At 38.8% G+C, this 20,469-nt stretch overlaps 2 protein-coding genes across 3 annotated transcripts in view; one reads left to right on the top strand and one right to left on the bottom strand.

The window, feature by feature from the left end:
* The window catches only part of LOC106874141 (serine/threonine-protein kinase/endoribonuclease IRE1), a 30,632-nt gene that overhangs the window by 9,588 nt on the left and 575 nt on the right, over positions 1 to 20,469 (bottom strand). Inside the window, exons 2-14 of the mRNA XM_089339980.1 lie at positions 14,671 to 14,779; positions 12,770 to 12,806; positions 10,255 to 10,403; positions 9,304 to 9,432; positions 8,589 to 8,631; positions 7,233 to 7,288; positions 6,491 to 6,550; positions 4,948 to 5,134; positions 4,130 to 4,211; positions 2,636 to 2,756; positions 1,891 to 2,147; positions 960 to 1,007; positions 314 to 464 (exon numbers count right to left, since the gene is read on the bottom strand). Coding sequence (XP_089196106.1) covers positions 314 to 464; positions 960 to 1,007; positions 1,891 to 2,147; positions 2,636 to 2,756; positions 4,130 to 4,211; positions 4,948 to 5,134; positions 6,491 to 6,550; positions 7,233 to 7,288; positions 8,589 to 8,631; positions 9,304 to 9,432; positions 10,255 to 10,403; positions 12,770 to 12,806; positions 14,671 to 14,779 — 1,429 coding nt within the window. The remainder of the gene's footprint in view (positions 1 to 313; positions 465 to 959; positions 1,008 to 1,890; positions 2,148 to 2,635; positions 2,757 to 4,129; positions 4,212 to 4,947; positions 5,135 to 6,490; positions 6,551 to 7,232; positions 7,289 to 8,588; positions 8,632 to 9,303; positions 9,433 to 10,254; positions 10,404 to 12,769; positions 12,807 to 14,670; positions 14,780 to 20,469) is intronic.
* LOC106874154 (testis-expressed protein 2) overlaps positions 19,195 to 20,469 on the top strand; it is a 38,715-nt gene continuing 37,440 nt past the window's right edge. For both annotated transcript variants that reach the window (XM_089339979.1, XM_089339974.1), the window contains exon 1: positions 19,195 to 19,332. The gene's annotated coding sequence lies outside the window, so the exon portion shown is untranslated. The remainder of the gene's footprint in view (positions 19,333 to 20,469) is intronic.

The following is a 20,469-nucleotide window of genomic DNA, read 5'->3' as shown; positions in this document are numbered from 1 at the left end:
ATGGGTTGGACGATTTGACTGAGGACTAGTGAAACCGGATGGCAACACCAGGCTCCAATCTGATTTGGCAGTGTTTCTACAGCTGGATGCCCTTCCTAACGCCAACCACTCAAAGAATAAAGGATAAAAAAGAAATAGATCGATGGATTTAAAGACACAAAGATAGCTTCAGTCTGGTTTCTTCTGCCAAATCAGATTGGAACCTGGTGTAGCCCTCCAGCTTACAAGTTTCAGCCAAACTGTCTAACCCATGCCAGCATGGAAAGCAGACACTAAATTATGATGATGACAGACAGAAAAAAAGGTTCAATACCTGGTAAAGATTCACTTGAGTTTTCAGATTGATTTAACAAAGGGGTTAGTTGTTGGATTGTTCTGTCAGTTGAGTCACTGGAATCTCTGGAAACCTCTTGGACCTGGTTAGTTTGCTGAAGTAATAACTTCTGTAGTGATATGTCTGGACTCTAAGAAAAATAAATTTCATAATATATATATATAATATATATTAAACAGGTTTAAAACACGGATATTCTGAGACTAACATGTTAAACATATTGACTATGTTGCAAGACTATCATCACCATCATCATTTTAATGTCCACTTTCCCATGCTTACTGAACCATGAACCATGTGGTTAGGAAGCAAGCTTCTTACCACACAACTACACCTGCACTTATTATTGACCACTTCATACTAGGAAATGAAGGAATGCTACAATGAATCTAGTGGAAATTATCAATAAACAATTATATATTACACAAAAATTATTCATTGTGGGGAAAATAGTAAGGCATGCAATGCATGTGTTGCATACATAGACCCTTCACCCCTGATATATACATATATATATATATATATATATATATATATATATATATATATATACATACACATATATATATATTGCTGGATTGACTTGTCAGTTACGTAACTGGAATTTCTGGAAAAATTCTAATACCTGGTTGGCATGCTGAAGTAGGAACTTCCGAAGTAACTGGGCTGTTTGCTGAAAATATAAATTTAATAACAATAATAATACTATTAATAATAATAATAATAATGATAATGATGATTTCAAATTTTGGCACAAGGCCAGCAAGGGAAAGAATCAATCAATAACACTGAGCCCAGTGCTCAACTGGTACTTATTTTATCGACCCCCAAAAGGACGAATAACAAAGTTGAACACAGCAGAATTTGAACTCAGAACACGAAGACAGGCAAAATACTTGGCAGCATTTTGCCCAGCATGTTAATAATAATAATAATAATTATAATAATCCTTTCTGTTGTAAGCACAAGGCCTGAAATTTTGGAAGAGAGGGTAAGTCGATCACATTAACCCCAGTACATGACTGGTACTTAATTTATCAACTCCAAGAGGATAAAAGGCAAAGTTGACTTCAACAGAATCTGGACTCAGAATGTAGCAACGGATAAAATATCACTAAGCACTTTATCCAACATGCTAATGATTTTGCCAGCTCTCCACCTTAATAATAATAATAATCATAACAAGAGCATTCAGAAAATGCAAACCGCTGCCATGGCAACACCAATGTCCCCTCAATGATTAGTTGGAGATGATTTTTAAAATGAGAATATCTGACTCTTACAAATGAGAATACTCAAAAATTGGAAAAATAATCCAGAATCCTTGTCCGGTATTGTATCGATCCCAAAATCTCATCCGTTTGTGCCAGTCATGAGGCCAAACATCCCTGAAAGTTTCATCCGAATCCATCCAGCGGTTCTTGAGATATCTTGTCCCTGGACTAACAAACAAACAAACAAACAAACACAACTGAAAACAATACCTCCGCCTTTGCTAAAGTGGGAGTAATAATGCCAGTATGAATTCTTAAAAAGCAAGATAAGAGACAACTTACCCATGGTATGTAAAAGACAATCAAGGAAGCAACTCCAAAAAGCACAAGGAGCAGTGTGATTAGAATTTTCGTGCCGTCAAGGTCATTATTTGACAATGGTGAATCACTGGAATTATCTTTTATTTCCTTATTGTTGGCTTTCTTCAAGGAACTTTTGTGTATGTTGTCTTTCGTGTGAGAAGGTAGACGATTCTCACCAGTAATTTGGTAGGCATGGGATATACGCCGCAATGCCAATTCTGGTACTTCATGGTAACCTGAATTAGGAACAAATGCAATAACAGAAATAAGATTTTCTTCTTTTTTTTTTTTTTTTACTTGTTTAAGTCATTTGACTGCGACCATGCTGGAGCACTACCTTGGAGAGTTTAATTCAAAGAAATCGACCCCAGAATTTATTCTACTGGTCTCCTCTACCATACCACTAAGTTACAGGGATGTGAATACACCAACAACAGTTGTCAAACGATGATGGGACACACACACACACATACCATCATGTGTGTTTACGTCCCCGTAACTTAGCGGTTCGGCAAAAGAGAGCCTGATAGAATAAGTACTAGGCTTACAAAGAATAAGTCCCGGGGGACGATTTGCTCGACTAAAGGCAGTGCTCCAGCATGGCCGCAGTCAAATGACTGGAACAAGTAAAAGAGAGTAAAGAGTAAGAGTGTATATCATGAAAGGTGCCAGGGCATCGGTGCCTGGAAAGTCCATGAGGTGCTTGCATTAACGAACGACATACCTATGATGAATAAAGCAGAATCATGTTGGTAGTTGGGGCCGGGGTCAGAGAGGTTGGCTTTCGTTTGGTTCTCTAGATTAAACATAGACGGGCCTTCGATTAAGCGGACCTTGTTCTTGGGCTAAAAAAAATAAAGAAAAAAACACAAAGAATAAAAAACAAATCGATAAAAAGGACGAGAAATATATACTAATGAAATTATATATTAGCGAAATTAACGGAAGCCTGATTGCTATTATGGTCGGTAGGTGTATGGACGATGATGGCAAGTAGAGTAGTGAAGTAAGAGTAATGAGAATGAGAAGGGGGGAGGGATAATTTAATGCAACAGAGGTGGTGGTCGTTCAATGGAAGGGTAAAGAATTACTTAAAGGGAAAGGTTTCAGTCAAACTGTCCAACCCATGCCAGCATGGAAAGCGAACGCTAAATGATGATAGTGAAAGGTGAAAGAGAGTGTGAGAGTGAGGAAGGAAGGAAGGAAGGAAGGGAGGGAGGAGGGAGTGAGTGAAGTATGATCAATCCAGTGGAACTTATCTGTCACTCCACGCTTCATTGACGGAATGTCAGAAATGTTAGGAATTCATTCTTTATGAGGAAGCTGAGGGAGACAGCAATCCTCTGTGAGGATGGAGCAATCATTATTTATGTAAGCACATATGTATGCATGTATACATGTATGTATGTAAGTACATATATATGTATACATGTATGTATGTATACATGCATGCATACATGTATGTAAGTATATATATGTGTATATATATATATATATATATATATATATATATACACACACACACATATATATGCATGTATACATGTATGTATGTATACATGCATGCATACATGTATGTATGTAAGTATATATATATATATATATATATATATATATATATAAATATAATTAGATTGGAGCCTGGTGTAGCCATCCGGTTGCACCAGTCCTCAGTCAAATCGTCCAACCCATGCTAGCATGGAAAGCGGACGTTAAACGATGATGATGATGATGATGATATATATATATATATATACATGTATACGTGTATGTATGTATTTGGCACGTGAAAAAACATTCGAGCGAAGTCATTGCCAGTGCCACTGGACTGGCTCCTGTCCAGGTGCCACGTAAAATACACCATTTTGAACGCCCATGCTGGAGCACCGCCTTTTAGTCGCGATAACTGACACCTTGCTACACTCAAGAGACCCATCCTCTACAGCAGAAGTGTTAAGGCCTCATCCCCTAGTGAAGAGGATTGACCTGCAAGAGTCCTGGGCCAGTACAATATAAAAAGCACTCACGCTAGTGCCATGACAATCAGATGTTAAAGGATGATGATGATGATGATGATGATATACACACGTTTGTGAAAGTATATTTGAATGTAAACATGTGCATGTGAGTGTGTGTGTGTGTGTGTGTGTGTGTGTGTGTGTGTGTGTGTGAATCCATAGAGATGCCTATATGTGTTTGCAGATGTATGAATACTTACTGAAACTGCCACTGTATTTTCATCAACGTAAGAGTCCAAAGCATAGAGGACATGTTCGTACTCGCCAACATAGAGAGTACGGCTGTAAAAGAGAAAAGGAACAAATAAATACAAGCAGACAGAGGCCATCAGTCAAACAAATAAACCTTACCAGAATTTGAGTTGATTTTAATTCAAAGTAAACTGGTAAAAGATCCTCTTTGGTCATGAACGACCGTGGAACTGCACCTAGAAAGTTCCTCTCTGAGGTACAAGTCCGGGCAAGGTTGCTTTCTGGAAGACCAGCAGTCACCCATGCATACCAGCCTTGCCTCTCCGTGCCCCTGATGTTATTATCCAAGGGAAAGGGCAAAGGCCAAAAAAAGCTTGGCACCAGTGACGTCGCAACTCATTTCTACAGCTGAGTGAACTGGAGCAACATGAAAATAAAGTGCCTCGCTCAAGGATTGTGAGCCCGATGCTCTAATCACTGAGCCATGCACCTGTACAATGTAAAACAAATATTAATTATAAAAATGCTGGATTAACAGGTGCAGGAGTGGCTGTGTGGTAAGTAGCTTGCTTACCAACCACATGGTTCCGGGTTCATTTAATGAAGTGTGTTTCATTAGGAATATAGTAATGAAATAGTTACGTCCAGCCACAACCAATCCAAATATTCAATGTGAAAAGGAAAATCTCCAAGAATTCACAGAGCTCCAGTATCACACCAAGTAATGTCAGACACCATAAGCCAAACAAATTCTCAGACGATTTAAAGTGGATTGATAGCGAAAGGGTCAACTGGATTTCTCAACACAATCTGAATGTATACTTACAAAAATTCTTGTTGTTTTCCATGGTCAAGAAATCTATCCTTCCACAGAGTATCAGACAACTGACCGGTCAAGTGATCCAAGGTTTCGGGAGCAAAGCTGGTGAATGGAACCTTCCGAAGACCTTCCTGTCCGAGGCTGTACATGGCCACAACTGGAGAGTCATAATTTTTATACCAAAGAATTTCTCCTGGAAAGCAAAACAAGGACACGTATATACAAGGTTAAGAACACCACAATCGGCCTAGACAATGTCAAATGCTTTAGCACAGAAGAGATATTGGAATAATGAAACCTCTTCTGTTTTAAATCTGTTCAAAGAATGGAATATACCCGATTACCAAAACAAATATTATATTCACAGCTGGCTAGATTCCAACTGTGAATATAGCAATGGTTTACCTAGCTCTGAAGGCGCATGGCTCAATGGTTAGAGCGTCACCAGGCACACAATCATGCAGTAGTGAGTTTGATTCTTGGACCAGGCTGCGTGTTGTGTTCTTGAGCAAGACACTTTATTTCACATTGCTCCAGTTCACTCGGCTGTAGAAATGAGTTGCAACATCACTGGTGCCAAGCTCTATCAGCCTTTGCCTTTCTCTTGGATAACACTGGTGGCGTGGAGAGGAGAGGCTGGTATGCATGGGCGACTGCTGGTCTTCCATAAACTAATTTGCCCAGACTTATACCTTGGAAGGAAACTTTCTAGGTGCAATCTCACAGTCATTCATGACCAAAGGGGGTCTTTACCCTTACCTAGCTATAATCGTATGTGCTTAAACACCTCCTTCTATCACAGGTGGGTGCCTCTTCGACCGAGATAGAAGGAGATTGTTTAACACAGTTGGATCATAACAGAATAGGCCAGGACAGTAACCACAAAAGGAGAGCAATCCACTTTTGATACTGACTCAAAACTCTCTCTCTCTGGGGAAGAATGATGGTGGAGAGGACACAGTCATTGCTGATAGTGACTAACAGCCTATGCTGAGCCTGGTAACTAATTAGACTTTACAGCTTTAATGAACCACTGGTTGGCAGCAACAACACCATGCTAATACTGATAAAACATTTTCTTTAATCAATAGCTCTAATGTGAATATGGTATGGATATTAATATGAGTACACAGTGGCTGTAATGTGGTGGTGGTGGTGGTGGAGTACATGGTGGTTATAGTATGTATATGCGGTAGCTGTCATGTGAGTCTCTGGTGACTATAAGCATGTCATTATGCGTCAAGCCAACCATGTCCATCAGTGCTGCTAACGGTCCCATGCCAGCCCCCTTCTGGCTCATTTAAGATGACATCAAACCTCCAGAGATCTTCCCCAATCACGTCCAGCCATCTGGTGCGGGGGCCCGTCATGAGGCTTCTTCCAGCCCACAGCTGCTGTATCAAATGAGAGTACGGACATGTCCTCTGTCCCCTGCTAAATCATTCTGGTAGGATGATTGAGCAGCAGACAGAGGATGTCTGTACAAGAGTATGCAACAGATAGCCATGATTGCTATGTTAGGATAGAATAACAAAAGTCATCTTCTTACCTGTTTTGCCATCTAATGTAACAGCCAGGCCTTTGGAACTGCCAGAAAAGTGACGTAAATCTGAAAGAATTACATATTTATTTAAGATTAACAATTCAAGCATCATCGTTTTGCAGATATACTGTAATTGTAACAAAAAATGAAACATCATTTCTCCAAAACCTGAAGTGGAAAAAGTTTCTAGAAAAATCCTTTTATTTCATAACGAGGTTATTAATTTATTTTATCACATTTGTTTTATACTTTTTATATTTATATTTGTATTCTCTACATAAATAGATTCAATAAACCTTTTGAATTTAAAGAATCCATGATTTTCTTCCTTTCAAATCAAGGGGGTAACATCAGTGTAAATAAATATATTTTGGGGGAATTGGTTAAAAAAAGTTCCCCAACCCCTGGCTCACATAGCCACACAGTCATGGCAGTTAAATCTGTTGGACAATCATCCACCAGATTATGTGTTAGGAAGGGCATTCAGCTGTAGAAACTCTGCCAGATCAGATTGGAGCCTAATGCAGCCATCCGGTTCACCAGTCCTTCAGTCAAATCGTCCAACCCATGCTAGCATGGAAAGTGGACGTTAAACGATGATGATGATGATGTGTGACACAAATACACACATGGGGTTTGTGTATGTGTATCAATGCACGAATGAGTGTCAGTTTATGTATATGCGTGAATGTGTGTACGTGCAACAATGGATATATGTATGTCGGTTAAGATATGTATGAGAACTTACCATAATCAGAATCTTGTGCTATGTGTGAAGAATAGTCCATAAATGTAGCATTCCACCTGAAAAGAATGGAGAATAAATGATAAAATGAAATGAAAATAGGCATCAAAATCATATTTATGAAGAAAGAATGCAATTAGAAAGATGTCAACTAAAAACAGTGAAATATCAAAAGTAGAAACCACTTCAGTCCCTCTGAGACACAAGCCTGGGCAAGGTTGTTTATGGAAAACCAGCAGTCACCCATGCATACCAGCCTCCCTCTTTCCAGGCCACTGATGTTATCAAAAGGAAAGGCAAAGGGGCCGATACAGCTTGGCACCAGTGACATTGCAACTCATTTCTACGGAGCTGTTGAGAGTCCGATTGTCTGTTGTAGCATGGCTTCTACGGCTGGATGCCATTCCTAATGCCAACCACTTAGCAGAGAGTACTGGGTGCTTTTTTACATGCCACTAGCAAGGGTGCATTTACACAGCACCAGCACGGATACATTAGCTCAGTAATGGCATGGGTGCTTTCTAAGTGGCACTGGCACCTGAAAGGACAAGCCTGTATGTATGAATAACAACGATTTTATTTAACTTGACATGTCTTATGAAATACAGCAAATTGCCACATCTCCTGGTCCCTTGTCAGTTCTTCAGTGAGGCCCAGTGTCCGAAGATCCTTACTCACCACCACTTCATCCCACATCTTCCTGGGTCTACCCCTTCCTCAGATACCTTCCACAATTAGACCTCAGAACTTCTTTATGCAGCTGTCCTCATCCATATGCATCACATGACCAAACCAGTGCAGTCTTCTCTCTTGCACACAACACCTGATGCCTCTTATACTCAGTTTTCCTCTTAAATCATTCACACTTTGTTGTGTATGCACACTAACATTACCCATCCAGTGGAGCATTCTAGCTTCATTTCCTTTCAAGCCTTTACAAGTCCTGTTGTAGTCAGAGCCCATGTTTCACTGCCATGTAACATAGCTGTACCTACACAGGCATCATACACTCTGCCTTTCACTCTCAGGGAGAAGCCCTTATTACAATTCAATTCATAAAAATCATCATCTTCATTGATGGTGAAGAGAAAGAGATGGAGAGAGAGAGAGATAGAGAAAGAGGTAGAGAGAGAGAGGGGTAGGTAGAGAGAGAGAGAGAGAGAGGTAGACAGAGAGGTAGAGAGAGAGAGAGAGGTAGAGAGAGAGAGAGAGAGGTAGAGAGAGAGAGAGAGGTAGAGAGAGAGAGAGAGGTAGAGAGAGAGAGAGAGGTAGAGAGAGAGAGAGAGAGTGACCATCACCTTTAATTGAAGAGTACTTTTCAACGATGTTCAAAGGGAAAATGTTCATTTGTTAACTTACCTCCTCATTCCATTCTGCACATCAAACATGGAGACAGTATATTCTAGTAAGTAAACAAACAAACAATATTAATATATAAAAATAAAACATTAATTAATATTACAAGTAGAAAGATATATTTTTCAATTGTAAACACTGATAGAACAGCATATGTAGGATAAAATCCTTACAGAGCAAAAGAATCTGTCAGTAACCATCTACTACAATATATTTCAGCGCTTCAAAACAAGCTTATGTTTGTTTATATATGATGTAATTTATATTACGTCAATTGATTAATATATTAAAAATAGGCACAGGTATGGCTATGTGGTTAAGAAGTTTGCTTTCCAACTACACAGTTCCGGGTTCAGTCCCACTGTGTGGTACTTTGGGAAAGTGACTTCGACTATAGTCTTAGATTGACCAAAGCTTTCTGAGTGGATTTGGTAGACAGAAACTGAAAGAAGCCTGCCGTGTGTGTGTGTGTGTGTGTGTCTCTTTGTTGTGATATGTGATTGTTGTAAATGAATGTCCTTCATTTCTAGGTTTCTGCAAAAATAGGTCTGGCCTTGCTTGGAAACCGCTAAGGATTGGTGACAGGAAGTTCATCTGGCCAAAGAGAAATCAGCCTCAATAACCATCATCCAGGTTGGTCAAGCACGAAAGAGTGGATGTCAAAAACGATGATGATGATGATGATGATGATGATGATGATGATGATGATGATACCTACCTGTACGGCCAATGAAAATGATATTTTCATTCGTAGAAGGACACACGTTCTCCGTCCCGTCCATTTTAAGTGTATAGAGTTTGTTTCCAGTCTTCGGATCAACAGCAATCCAGACATCTTTTTTGGAACCTTCATTGAGAAAGAAGGAAAATATATATAAATAAAAACAGATAAAAACCAAAATCCATGCAGTATTATGGTATGCATAAGCAATTGCTGGCCTTCCATAAGCAACCTTGTGCCTCGGAGGAAAACTTTCTAGGTACAATCCCATGGTCATTCATGACCAAAGGGAGTCTTTACCCTTTTTTTTCCTGTATCATCTTAACCAGGTAAAACTACCAAACTTTGCTAATGGAAAAAATGATTTCCCCAATAAAGAAATAAATTATATTTTTGTGTTTGATTTACAAGATTCTTGATATGACCTAGAGTATTGAAACATATGATGTTATATCTTAGGAGGAGCATTATGCCAATAATAAGCACACACACACACTGGTTATAGTTTACTTCATTTATTATTATTATTATGATTATGATTATGATTATTATTAGCCAACTGGTTAGTTATATCACCAATTAACTAATCCATTGTTTGATTAATCATCCAGTCAATCAATCGATCATTCAGCTAGATTTACTGAAGTACTTTTGTCACCATCCACGACTTGTTCAGTTACATGTTATAAATGACTTTCACAAACATAACCAGTCAATTAATCAAACAATCAATTAGTTAATTGGTTAAATATTAACCAACTGACTAATAATAATAATAAATAATAAAAGAAGTGAAATACAACCAGTGTATGTGTTTATTGGCATAATGACTCTCCCAAGACAACAAAAGAAATGAATTAGACTTTTTTTCTTTTTCAATCAGAATTATGATGACTTTCATCGATCTTCTTTGTATTTTAATAAACAAAATGCTGTTTGCAGACTAACCAGAATAAAGCATTCCATCACTACTTTTACAAGGAGCTGTCGACACAAGTTCTGGAATGGTAAATGGGAGTCTCTTGATACCCACAATGTCTTTGGTAACCGCATAAAGAGTTCCATCGGTGGGATCTGGTAGAAAGTAGCTGGGAGCCCTGCAAAGATAAATAAAAAAATCTAAGAAACCAATTAATACTTGTTTTGAATTTTATTTTCGAAGTCCTACAACCATCTTCAAATTGATATTCAACAATTACCATGCCGTTTGTTTTTTTACCTCAACAAGAACAAACGGGCCTGAAAAGCTGCATGCTACTAATCTACTGGACGTTACTCTGGGCTTGGAATTAATTCATAGTGTGCATTAACACACACACACTCACATACTGAAAATGTTAAAGTATGTAGGGCAGATTAGTCAGTCTATATGAATATCAGTTTTGTAAACAAGTATATTAATTTTACTACAAAGCAAGCACATCTGTGACAATACCTAGTCTCATAAATTTAAATTAATACACACATTTAGCATGTGTGAAGTAGATATGTGCAGTTTTCTATTGATCTAAAAGCCATTAGATACTGCATGTATTATTAGTCAATCACTAGTAGTGATTAAAAATGCAATTAATCTGTTTATTCTGGGCACAGATCACAGGAAAGCCTTGCTATGATAACTACGATTCTAGATATAGATCAGAGACATATTTGCTATGATTTCTGATAAAGATCAAAGACACCTTTCTATAAGATCTACGATTCCAGATATAGATCACAGAGAAAACTTGCTATAAACTCTATGATTCCAGATATAGATCATAATGATATCATGCTATAATTCCAGATATGGATCATAGTGATATCTTGCAATGATTCCAGATATCAATCATAGTGATACCTTGCTATGACTCCATATATGGAATGCCTTGCTATGACATTTATGATTCCAGATACAGATGGGAGAACCATATTGCTATATTTGTGGTTCCATACATAGAATATAAGACTACACTGTTATGATGTCATTAGTTCCAGACACAGATCACAGAAACACATTTATGGTTCCAGGTTTGTCCTGGGTATAACTTTAAACTACATTTGGCAGTGGGGCCCTGGTTCAAGAGTTTCAAGGTTCTGCGGAGTATGGAACCACCTCTTAGCCAGTATTGTACCTAAGTCTAGTCTGACCCAGACAGGCGACACTTGTCAGGTTCCCAGCTACAAGTTAATTGGCATATCACACAACTGCTTCAAGAAAAAGGTCACGTACAGGCGCCACATCAGACTCAGGGAAATGAGGCTCTTCAACTCTTTAGCTGGAATCAATTCATTTGATTAAGACCCTTCAAAGCAGTGCCCCATGAGGACCACAATCAAATGACCGGAACAATTAAAAGAGAAACGGTACCTCAGGTATTTTTTAGACTGTATACAAATTGGCTTTTTAATGTTGATACATCTCTAAGAAACAATGCATCCGTTAACATTACCCAACACACCTGCTGGTAATGACAACAAGACTTTTCTACCTTCTGTCTACCTAACACCTCCTGCCTTCCCGAAAGACTACCTGTTTACAGGTATAATTGTCATATTTTAGACAGCTCAACTGTTCTTCACTATCATAACAACAGTGGTGGTGGTGGTGTCGTCGTCAATCATGATATTACTGTTACCTCTTGCTGCTCTGGAAGCAGTAAAATCAGCAGTGGTGGGTATGGTAGGACATTCCACTCACATCCTGGCTATATCACTGCTGCTGCTGCTGCTGTTGTTGTTTTTCTTCTTCTTCTTCTGGTTCGACAGCTGTTGCTATTTGTCGTCTTCGGCATCTAACTTAGGAATTTGCCATTGAAATTAACAAATAAACTCTTGTATCTGTCACCATTTCCAATGTTGTTGTTGTTGTTCTTCTTCTTCTTCTTGCTCCAGCTCTTGTTGTTGTTGTTATTGCTATTATCTTTTATATTTTACTTGTTTCAGTCACTGGACTGCAGCCATGCTGGGACACCACCTTTAACCCTTTAGTGTTCAGATTACTCTGCTAAATGTAATACTTTTTCACTCAAATTGTTTTTAATTAATCATGCATTATCTTATAGCTTTGAGGGTTCAATGATATGATTGTTTATTTTTAGGATGTCAATGTAGGTTAGGTGTGAGAGGCTAGATATGGCCAGTTTGAATATAAAACATGTAGAATATCTGGGCCAGATATGGCCGGTTTAAACACTAAAAGGTTATGGATTTTTTTAAATCAAATGAATCGACCCTGGTACTTATTCTATCAGTCACTTTAACACACCAACACCAGCTGTCAAGCAGTGACGGGGAATAAACATAGGTACAAAGGCACACACAAACACACATTTGGTGGAATTTGAACTCAGAACATACAGACGGACGAAATGCAGCTAAGCATTTTGCCCAGCATGCTAATGATTCTGCCAGCTCACCGCCTTTATGATAATGATGATGATGATGATGATAAATAATAATAATAATAATAATAACAACTCACTTTGATGAGAAATCAATAGGCATTTTCAGCACAGGATCTGAAAAATATAAAATAAACCAAAACAAGTTGTTTTCTTTTTTTTTTGATAACTGTGGTCTTTATAAACCCGAAAATGGTGTAAAACTGGTATCTAAACGGCAGATTTAGTAATAATAAGAAAATGAGATATATATATATATATGGGAGAATATACAAAAAATAACAACAGACGAGGACAGGTGGTGTAAATAACAAAAGTATATATTAGTATGACGCTCGGGAATACGGAAAGTCTTTGACGTTTCGAGCTACGCTCTTCAACAGAAAGAATACGGAGACAAGGAGAATGAGGGGACCAAGATTCCTGGTGGTTTTCTGTGCTTGAAAAGACATATCAAGCTAAGTAGAAGCGTGGTTGCCCTTCCATACAGATCTGTCCCCTTCATCCCTTTCCAGCCTAGCATTCCTAACCTTGCGGGCCTGTGGGTGCTGGCGTCATGTAAAAAGTACCCGTACCAATGCCACATAAAAACACCCATTCTGGTACTACGTAAAAGCACCCAGTACGCTCTGTAAACTAGCTGGCGTTAGGAAGGGCATCCAGCTGCAGATGCCCTGACAAAATGGATAGGAAGCCTGGGCAGTTCTTCAGCTGGCCAGCTCCTGCCAAACCGTCCAACCAGTATGGAAAGCAGGCATATGATGATGATGATGATATATGACAGGCTTCTTTCAGTTTCCATCAACCAAATCCACTAACAAGACTTTGGTCAGACTGGAGCCGTAACAGAAGACATTTGGCCAAGGTAGGGACTGAACCTGGGACCATGTGATTCACAACCAAACTTCTTAACACACAGCCATGCCTGTGCTTATCTTGTCTAAATATTACTTCCCTAACAACTGCAATTGTTTACATGTTGAACTCTATCTACACTTAAGCAAAACTATATTCAGGATACAGATTGCACAAGCTTTGGCAAGCCTCTTCCTGTCATATCAGAAACAGCTCTCACAATCATTATTCACAGCCTGGCCATCATTATAGCTGTACTACAACTATGGCAACTCCAACGTAAGCACTAATTCCTCCTCAACTATTCTTCTACACCTGCCTTACCTCCAATTTTCACATTCTTTTTTTTTTTAACTGTCTCAAGTTCTCAAATTCACAGGGCTGGTTACTTGATGCCTATTGTATCGGCATGAGATCACACAGTTTTCTTCCTGAATGGGCCACCAGCCTGTTGTGAGGTTACTCATTTACAGCAGAGTGGACTGGACTAATGTGAAATACAGTGTTTTTGCTCAAGAACACAATACACTGCTCTGTTCAAGAATTCGAACCATGATCTTGTAATTATGACTGCAACACACCAAGGTTGTGTGCTAATGCTCCCTAATGCTCACCTAAAATACCAGCTGATAGTTATCTTCAGTGAACTGACCACAAAACAGTGTTGATAATATACTACATGAACATTGAGAAAATAAGGAAATAGTGTGGATCACAACTGCCATCCATGTATCATACTTAATGCATACACATGGTTGATAGGCCATTTACTGCAGTAATTGTCCTGAGATAACATCACCTATTAACATGTTGTGTTAAAAACACAATAAATATCAAAGAGAGACAAAAATTCATCCCAGCAGCAGCCAAGAGTGTCAGATACATTTTGGTTTATTGGGCCCTCTCAAAGAAGCAAACTCACAGCCAGCTACAAGCGCAGATGAGAATTCATCATCTCTGATATATGTGTGGATTCCATCTTCAAATCAAGGTAAGCAGAATTAAATATTGTACTAAATCTTTTTCTCTACTTAAATCTGGCATACACTGCAAAATGGTTGGCATCAGCAAGGGCACCCAGCTGTTGAAACGATGCAAGAGCAAAATAATATGATTAACACTTTACCTTCTTTAAGAATCCAAAGAATTTTCCCAGTATTTGGTACTTGGGCATATAAGGAACCACTAAGTGTTGAAACCACAAGAACATTATCATGGTTGCCAGCAGGAAGTATCTGGGGTGAAAAAAATAAAAGAAAAAGATCAAATACAATAATGAAGATAACATGGCAAATCCATTCTGGAATGAAAGACTAGCAAATGTTCGGTGAACAAGAACATGGAGAATGTTAGGTATATTAGTCTAAATCTAAAAAATTATAAGAAAGAATGTGGCACAAGCATAGCTGTGTGGTTAAGAAGTGTGCTTCCACCTAGCCATGTGGTTTGGGTTCAGTTCCACTGCATGACACCCTGGGCAGGGTTTTTCTACTGTAACCCCACACCAACCAAAACCTTGTGAGTGGATCTGGTAGACAGAAACTGCTGAAAGAAGCCCATCACACATGTACAAGCATGTATATATGTATGTGTGTGTTTGTGTTTGTTTACATACTCGTAACTTAGTGGTTCAGTAGAAGAGACTGATAGAATAAGTATAAGTCTTTAAAAAAATAAGCACAAGGGATGATTCGTTCAACTAAACCCTTTAAGGTGGTGGCCCAGCATGGCTGCAGTCCTTAGGAAATGAACTCTTTTGCCGAGAAAAGGATTATCAGAGGCAAATAATATCTTAAATCTGAATGGTGATGATGATCATCATCATTTCAGGTACTTTTTCCATGGCACCCTGCGGGGTGTCCACTCTGCGGGGTGTCCACTCTGCAGGGTGGTTGGTGTTAGGAAAGGTATCCAGCTATGTAAACCACGCCAAAACAGACACAGAAGTCTGGTGCAGTCTTCTGTCTGGCCAGCTCCTGTCAAACCATCCAACCCATGCCAGCATGGAAGGCAGACGTTAAATGATGATGATGATGGCAGACTGAAAACAAACATCATTGCTGGTACGATGGTGATGACCACTTACAACCATCACATAATGTCAAGACAAAGGTACACACACAAACACACACACAATGGGCTTCTTCCAGTTTCCATCTACCAAATGCATTCACAAGGCTTTGATCAGCCTAGGGCTATAGAGGAAGACACTTGTCCACACTAAGAACCATGCAGTGGGACATTATTTGATCAAGAAAGAGAGAGAGAGAGAGAGAGATACAATGGGCTTCTTTCATTTCCGTCTACCAAATCCACTCACAAGATATTGGTCGGCCGAAGGCTATAGAAGATACATGCCCAAGGTTCCACACAGTGGGACTGAACCTGGAACCATGTGGTTGATATATGTGAAAGTGTATATATGTATACATCTATATATACATTTGTGTGTAACATTGTCTGGGCATCACGTGATCATTGTAAAACAGCCATCACTGTCATACAGTCAAGGTTGTCTGTTTCCAGTCTTCAGTGAAAATCATGTCTGCCCAAGCAGAAATACAACCTTACTTAGAAACAGGTGAGGGTTAGCAGCAGGAAGGGCATCCAGCCATAGAAAAACCTGCCTCAACAAATTCCATGTAACCCATGGAAACATGAGAAAATGGACGTTCAAATAGATGATGATGATGATAGACATATGTTTCATTAAACAAAGATGTTTAGAAGAGAAATGGTTGACATGAAACTGCTACAATGACAACAATAAATCATTCACATCTTCCTAGCAATACTGTACAAAATAAACTTTTATAGGTTCATAAAACAAAAACGATACGCATTTTTTTTTTTAAAAACAAAGTAATTAATAGCAACAGAGATGACAAGGGAACAAGACTTCTGATAGTTTGCTGTGCTAGAGAAGACGTGTAAAGCTAATTAAAATCATGGCTGTCTTTATACATACAGGCATCTCAAAATATTCTATCTGTTTTAAGTTCAAACTGGCCAGATCTGACATCTCACACCTACCCTACAATGTCGTTTTGAACATAATCGCATCATTGAAATCTCAAGGTTACAAGATAAAGCATGATTAATTCAACACATTCGACAGAATAATTTGACTGCTAAAGGATTAATGTCCATTTTTTCATGCTTGCATGGGTCAGATCGAATTTGCTGCGGCAGATTTTCTACGGATGGATGCCCTTTCTGTCACCAACCATCACCTGTTTCTATGTGAGGTAATGTTTCCCCATGAACAGACAAGTTTTTCGAGGAAGAAAAAGAAACAAGTAATATTGCTTAACCCTTTAGCACTCAGATTTCTTTATCAAAGGTAATACTTATTAATTCACATGGTTTTGAATTAATCTTGCATTATCTTGTAGCTTCAAGATTTCAATTGTGTGTTTGTATATTCTTAGAATGACATTGTGGGTTAAGCATGAGAGGTGGGATCTGGTCAGTTTTAACATAAAACAAGTAGAATATTTGGGCCGTATATGTCCGGATTAAATGCCAAAGGGATAAATCACACTTTGAAGTATAAAAAACAATGGAAGGGACGCGTTAGACACCCCTAAAAAAATTTAACTGGAATGCCTTTGGTCACAATCTGCTCCATCAAGGTTGTTCTTGTTGTTGGCACTCCGTCGCTTGTGACGTCGAGGGTTCCAGTTGATCCGATCAACAGAACAGCCTGCTCGTGAAATCAACGTGCAAGTGGCTGAGCACTTCACAGACACGTGCACCCTTAATGAAGTTCTCGGGGATATTCAGCATGACACAGAGTGTGACAAGGCTGACCCTTTGAATTACAGGCACAACAGAAACAGGAAGTAAGAGTGAGAGAAAGTTGTGGTGAAAGAGTACAGTAGGGTTCACCACCATCCCCTGCCGGAGCCTTGTGGAGCTTTAGGTGTTTTCGCTCAATAAACACTCACAACGCCCGGTCTGGGAATCGAAACTGCAATCCTATGACCACGAGTCCGCTGCCCTAACCACTGGGCCATTGCACCTCCACTCCATCAAGGTTAACCTGGGGTTAAACAACAACTGATGAAGAAATCTTTGTCTACGAAAATTGATACCAAAGTTTATCCCTGTTATCATTTAATTAACACGCTATGAACATGATACAGTGACAGATGTTATTTATTACATTGTAGATTGTAATGCACACACGAACAGACTGACTTCTCTTAGCATTGCACTTGAAACTGAGATGAAAAGAATAAGAAAAAAAATTACACAAGACAGCCTCAAGAAACCCAACACACACGGTTACAAACGAAGTCAATGGTCATTCATTAAGAATACATATAGCTATAGTAGAACAGGGGTTTTCAAACTGCGGTCCGCGGACCACAGGGGGTCCGTAGACAGCAAATACTTTTTATATATGTTTTTTAATCGAAATCTTTTAATTGACAATAAACCTATTTGTTAAATACTGTTAAATAAATAAATGTAAAAATATATGTTATTCTAAGCAAATATTTATGTATAAATTTCCTAAATATAAAGGGGTCCGCAAGTCAGAAAGTTTGAAAACCCCTGTAGTAGAAAACAAGGCAGTTTTCTGCAGGATGATTTGGTCAAATTGATAAATTGTCATGAGTTGGAACAAGGCATTTTGGTTTTTGAGATAATTGCATGGTTGTGCAGTTAGGAAGTTTACTTCTCAACCACATGGTTTCGGGTTCAGTTTCACTGTGTGGCACTTTGGCCAAAAATCGGTATTGTTAGATTTCCCCCCCCCCCCACCTCCCAGTCTTCAATTTTAACTTATTTTAACACTAACCCTAACCATAACTACAGAAATGCTTTGAAATTTTTGTCCGAATCATAATGTCCGGATTTTTCTGCATATTTAGAAAGAAAAAAAATTTCTGAAAAAAGTTTAAAAAACTGAAGTAAACAGGGGTGGGGAGGGAGGAAATTTAAAAATGCCGATTTTTGCCAATTTTTTTGCAGATTCGTATTCCCTGTAGCCGAAAGGGGGGGGGGGTTGAAATTTTTTTTAAGGGTGGTTTGATTGGGGGGGGGGGTCTTGCCCAACGAAAAAATAAAGACACAAAAAGGTGTGTGTGTGTGTGTTCGGAAACAGAAGTACGATGATTAATTAGATAGCGTATAAAACAATAAACCAGATGTTGGAACCGATAAAAAGAGTAGTTAAATAAATAAAAATATAATTTCAATCAATAATAGCACCTGATTAATTGATAAACATTGGCAATTGACCAGGAATTTTGAGGGAGTGCTCAACGGGTATCTGTTTTATCGACCCGAAACGATGAAAGGCAAAGTCGACCTCAATGGTATTCGAACCTAGAACCTAAAGAGCCGGAAGAAATGCCGTTTATGCATTTCGTCCGACGTGCTAACGATTCTGCTAGCTCACCGCCTTCTGATGTCTTGCAATGATTTCAAATTTTGGCAGAGGCCCAACAGTCCTTTGAGGCGAGGGGTAAGTCGATTCCATCGACCTCAGTGCTCAATGATTATTTATTTCATCGATCCCGAAACGATGAAAGGCAAAGTTGACCTGAGTGGGGTTCGAACTCAAAACGTAAAGCGTCGGAAGAAATGGCGTTGAAGCATTTCGTCCGACGCGCTTACGAATTCTGGTAAAATCGCCGCCGCCGCCTTCTTTTAATGTCTAAATAATAAACGTACACTTCTCTACAAAAAAAAAAAAAAAAGAGTCCAATCGATATATTTCTCCCCCATCGATTTACTTTCATGATCGGAAAAACTTCGTTATTTAAACACGGAAGTAAGTTTTTAAAAAAAACTCATTTCTTGATAACATATCAATTTGAAAAAAAAAAAAAAAAAACGTTTTCTGGAAAAGGAAGTTCCTTTAAGTATATGTGTGTGTGTGTGTGTGTGTGTGTGTGTGTGTGTGTGTGTGTGTGTGTATTTTCTTTGCTTCTCATTGTTTATTTTAGATACAAGTGGTAGATCAAGTTTTATTTATTATTAAAACTCGGCATTGAGAAAAACTGTATAACAAACACCATAAGTAGATACTACCGATGCGTGCCCACCACCACCACTCGACTTTGTTTCCTCATAACTTTCTGGGAAATGGGTATTTTTTAACGAAATTTTCTACAAATAACTTTCCGATGGTGTAGATTACGATTATATCGGAATTTAATGTGAAAAATGTTTTCGGATGGTGAAAAACATCGGAGAAGAGAAACTTTGGTTAATTCACACGTCGTGGCTTTCGTCTCTTATTTTTCTCATAACTTGCTCGGCGGTATTTTTTTTTTCTCACGAACAGAGGTAGGACAACTTGAAACAGTGTTGCAGTGTTAGCAGCTCATAAATTGACCTCTCCTGGTCCCATATTTCTCTCAAATATAAAGCAAAATGCCAAACAGGTCCCAATAATATCAGGGGTATATCTAAGGCAAATTGAAACCGTGTTGCAGCATTAGTTTCCTAGATATTTACTTCGTCTAGATCTAGATCTCAAATATAAAACACAATTGTGCAGGCGTGATTGTGTGGGTAAGAAGTTAAACTTAAGACCGCATGATTTTGGGTTCATTCCCAAAGTGCGGTGCCTTGGGTAAGTGTCTTCTACTGTCCCCAGGCCAACCAAAGACTTATGAGTGGATTTGGTAAATGGAAACTGAAAAAAGCCTGTCGCAGCAGAAGTTGATTCAAAGTGACTGTGGATCAGGAATTGTGACCCCAAGGAGCAGAGCTAATTGGACTCAAAATGGGGCTTGATCAACCCCAGGAGGTTAGGTCGCCAGGATGAAGGTGTCAAATTGTTGAAAGACCCGAAACACCGAATGACCCCAGGAAATGTTGACTGATGATGTCTTCGCGTGTATCACAGGACGACGCATGAAAATAACTATGTTTGTCGCCAACACCGCTTGGAAACGGGCAT

Source organism: Octopus bimaculoides, chromosome 22 (assembly GCF_046866305.1).
Source record: "Octopus bimaculoides isolate indiv1 chromosome 22, ASM4686630v1, whole genome shotgun sequence".
NCBI lineage: Eukaryota > Metazoa > Mollusca > Cephalopoda > Octopoda > Octopodidae > Octopus > Octopus bimaculoides.
Note: the sequence above shows the minus strand (reverse complement) of the source record. Positions and strands in the feature narration are given on the sequence as shown.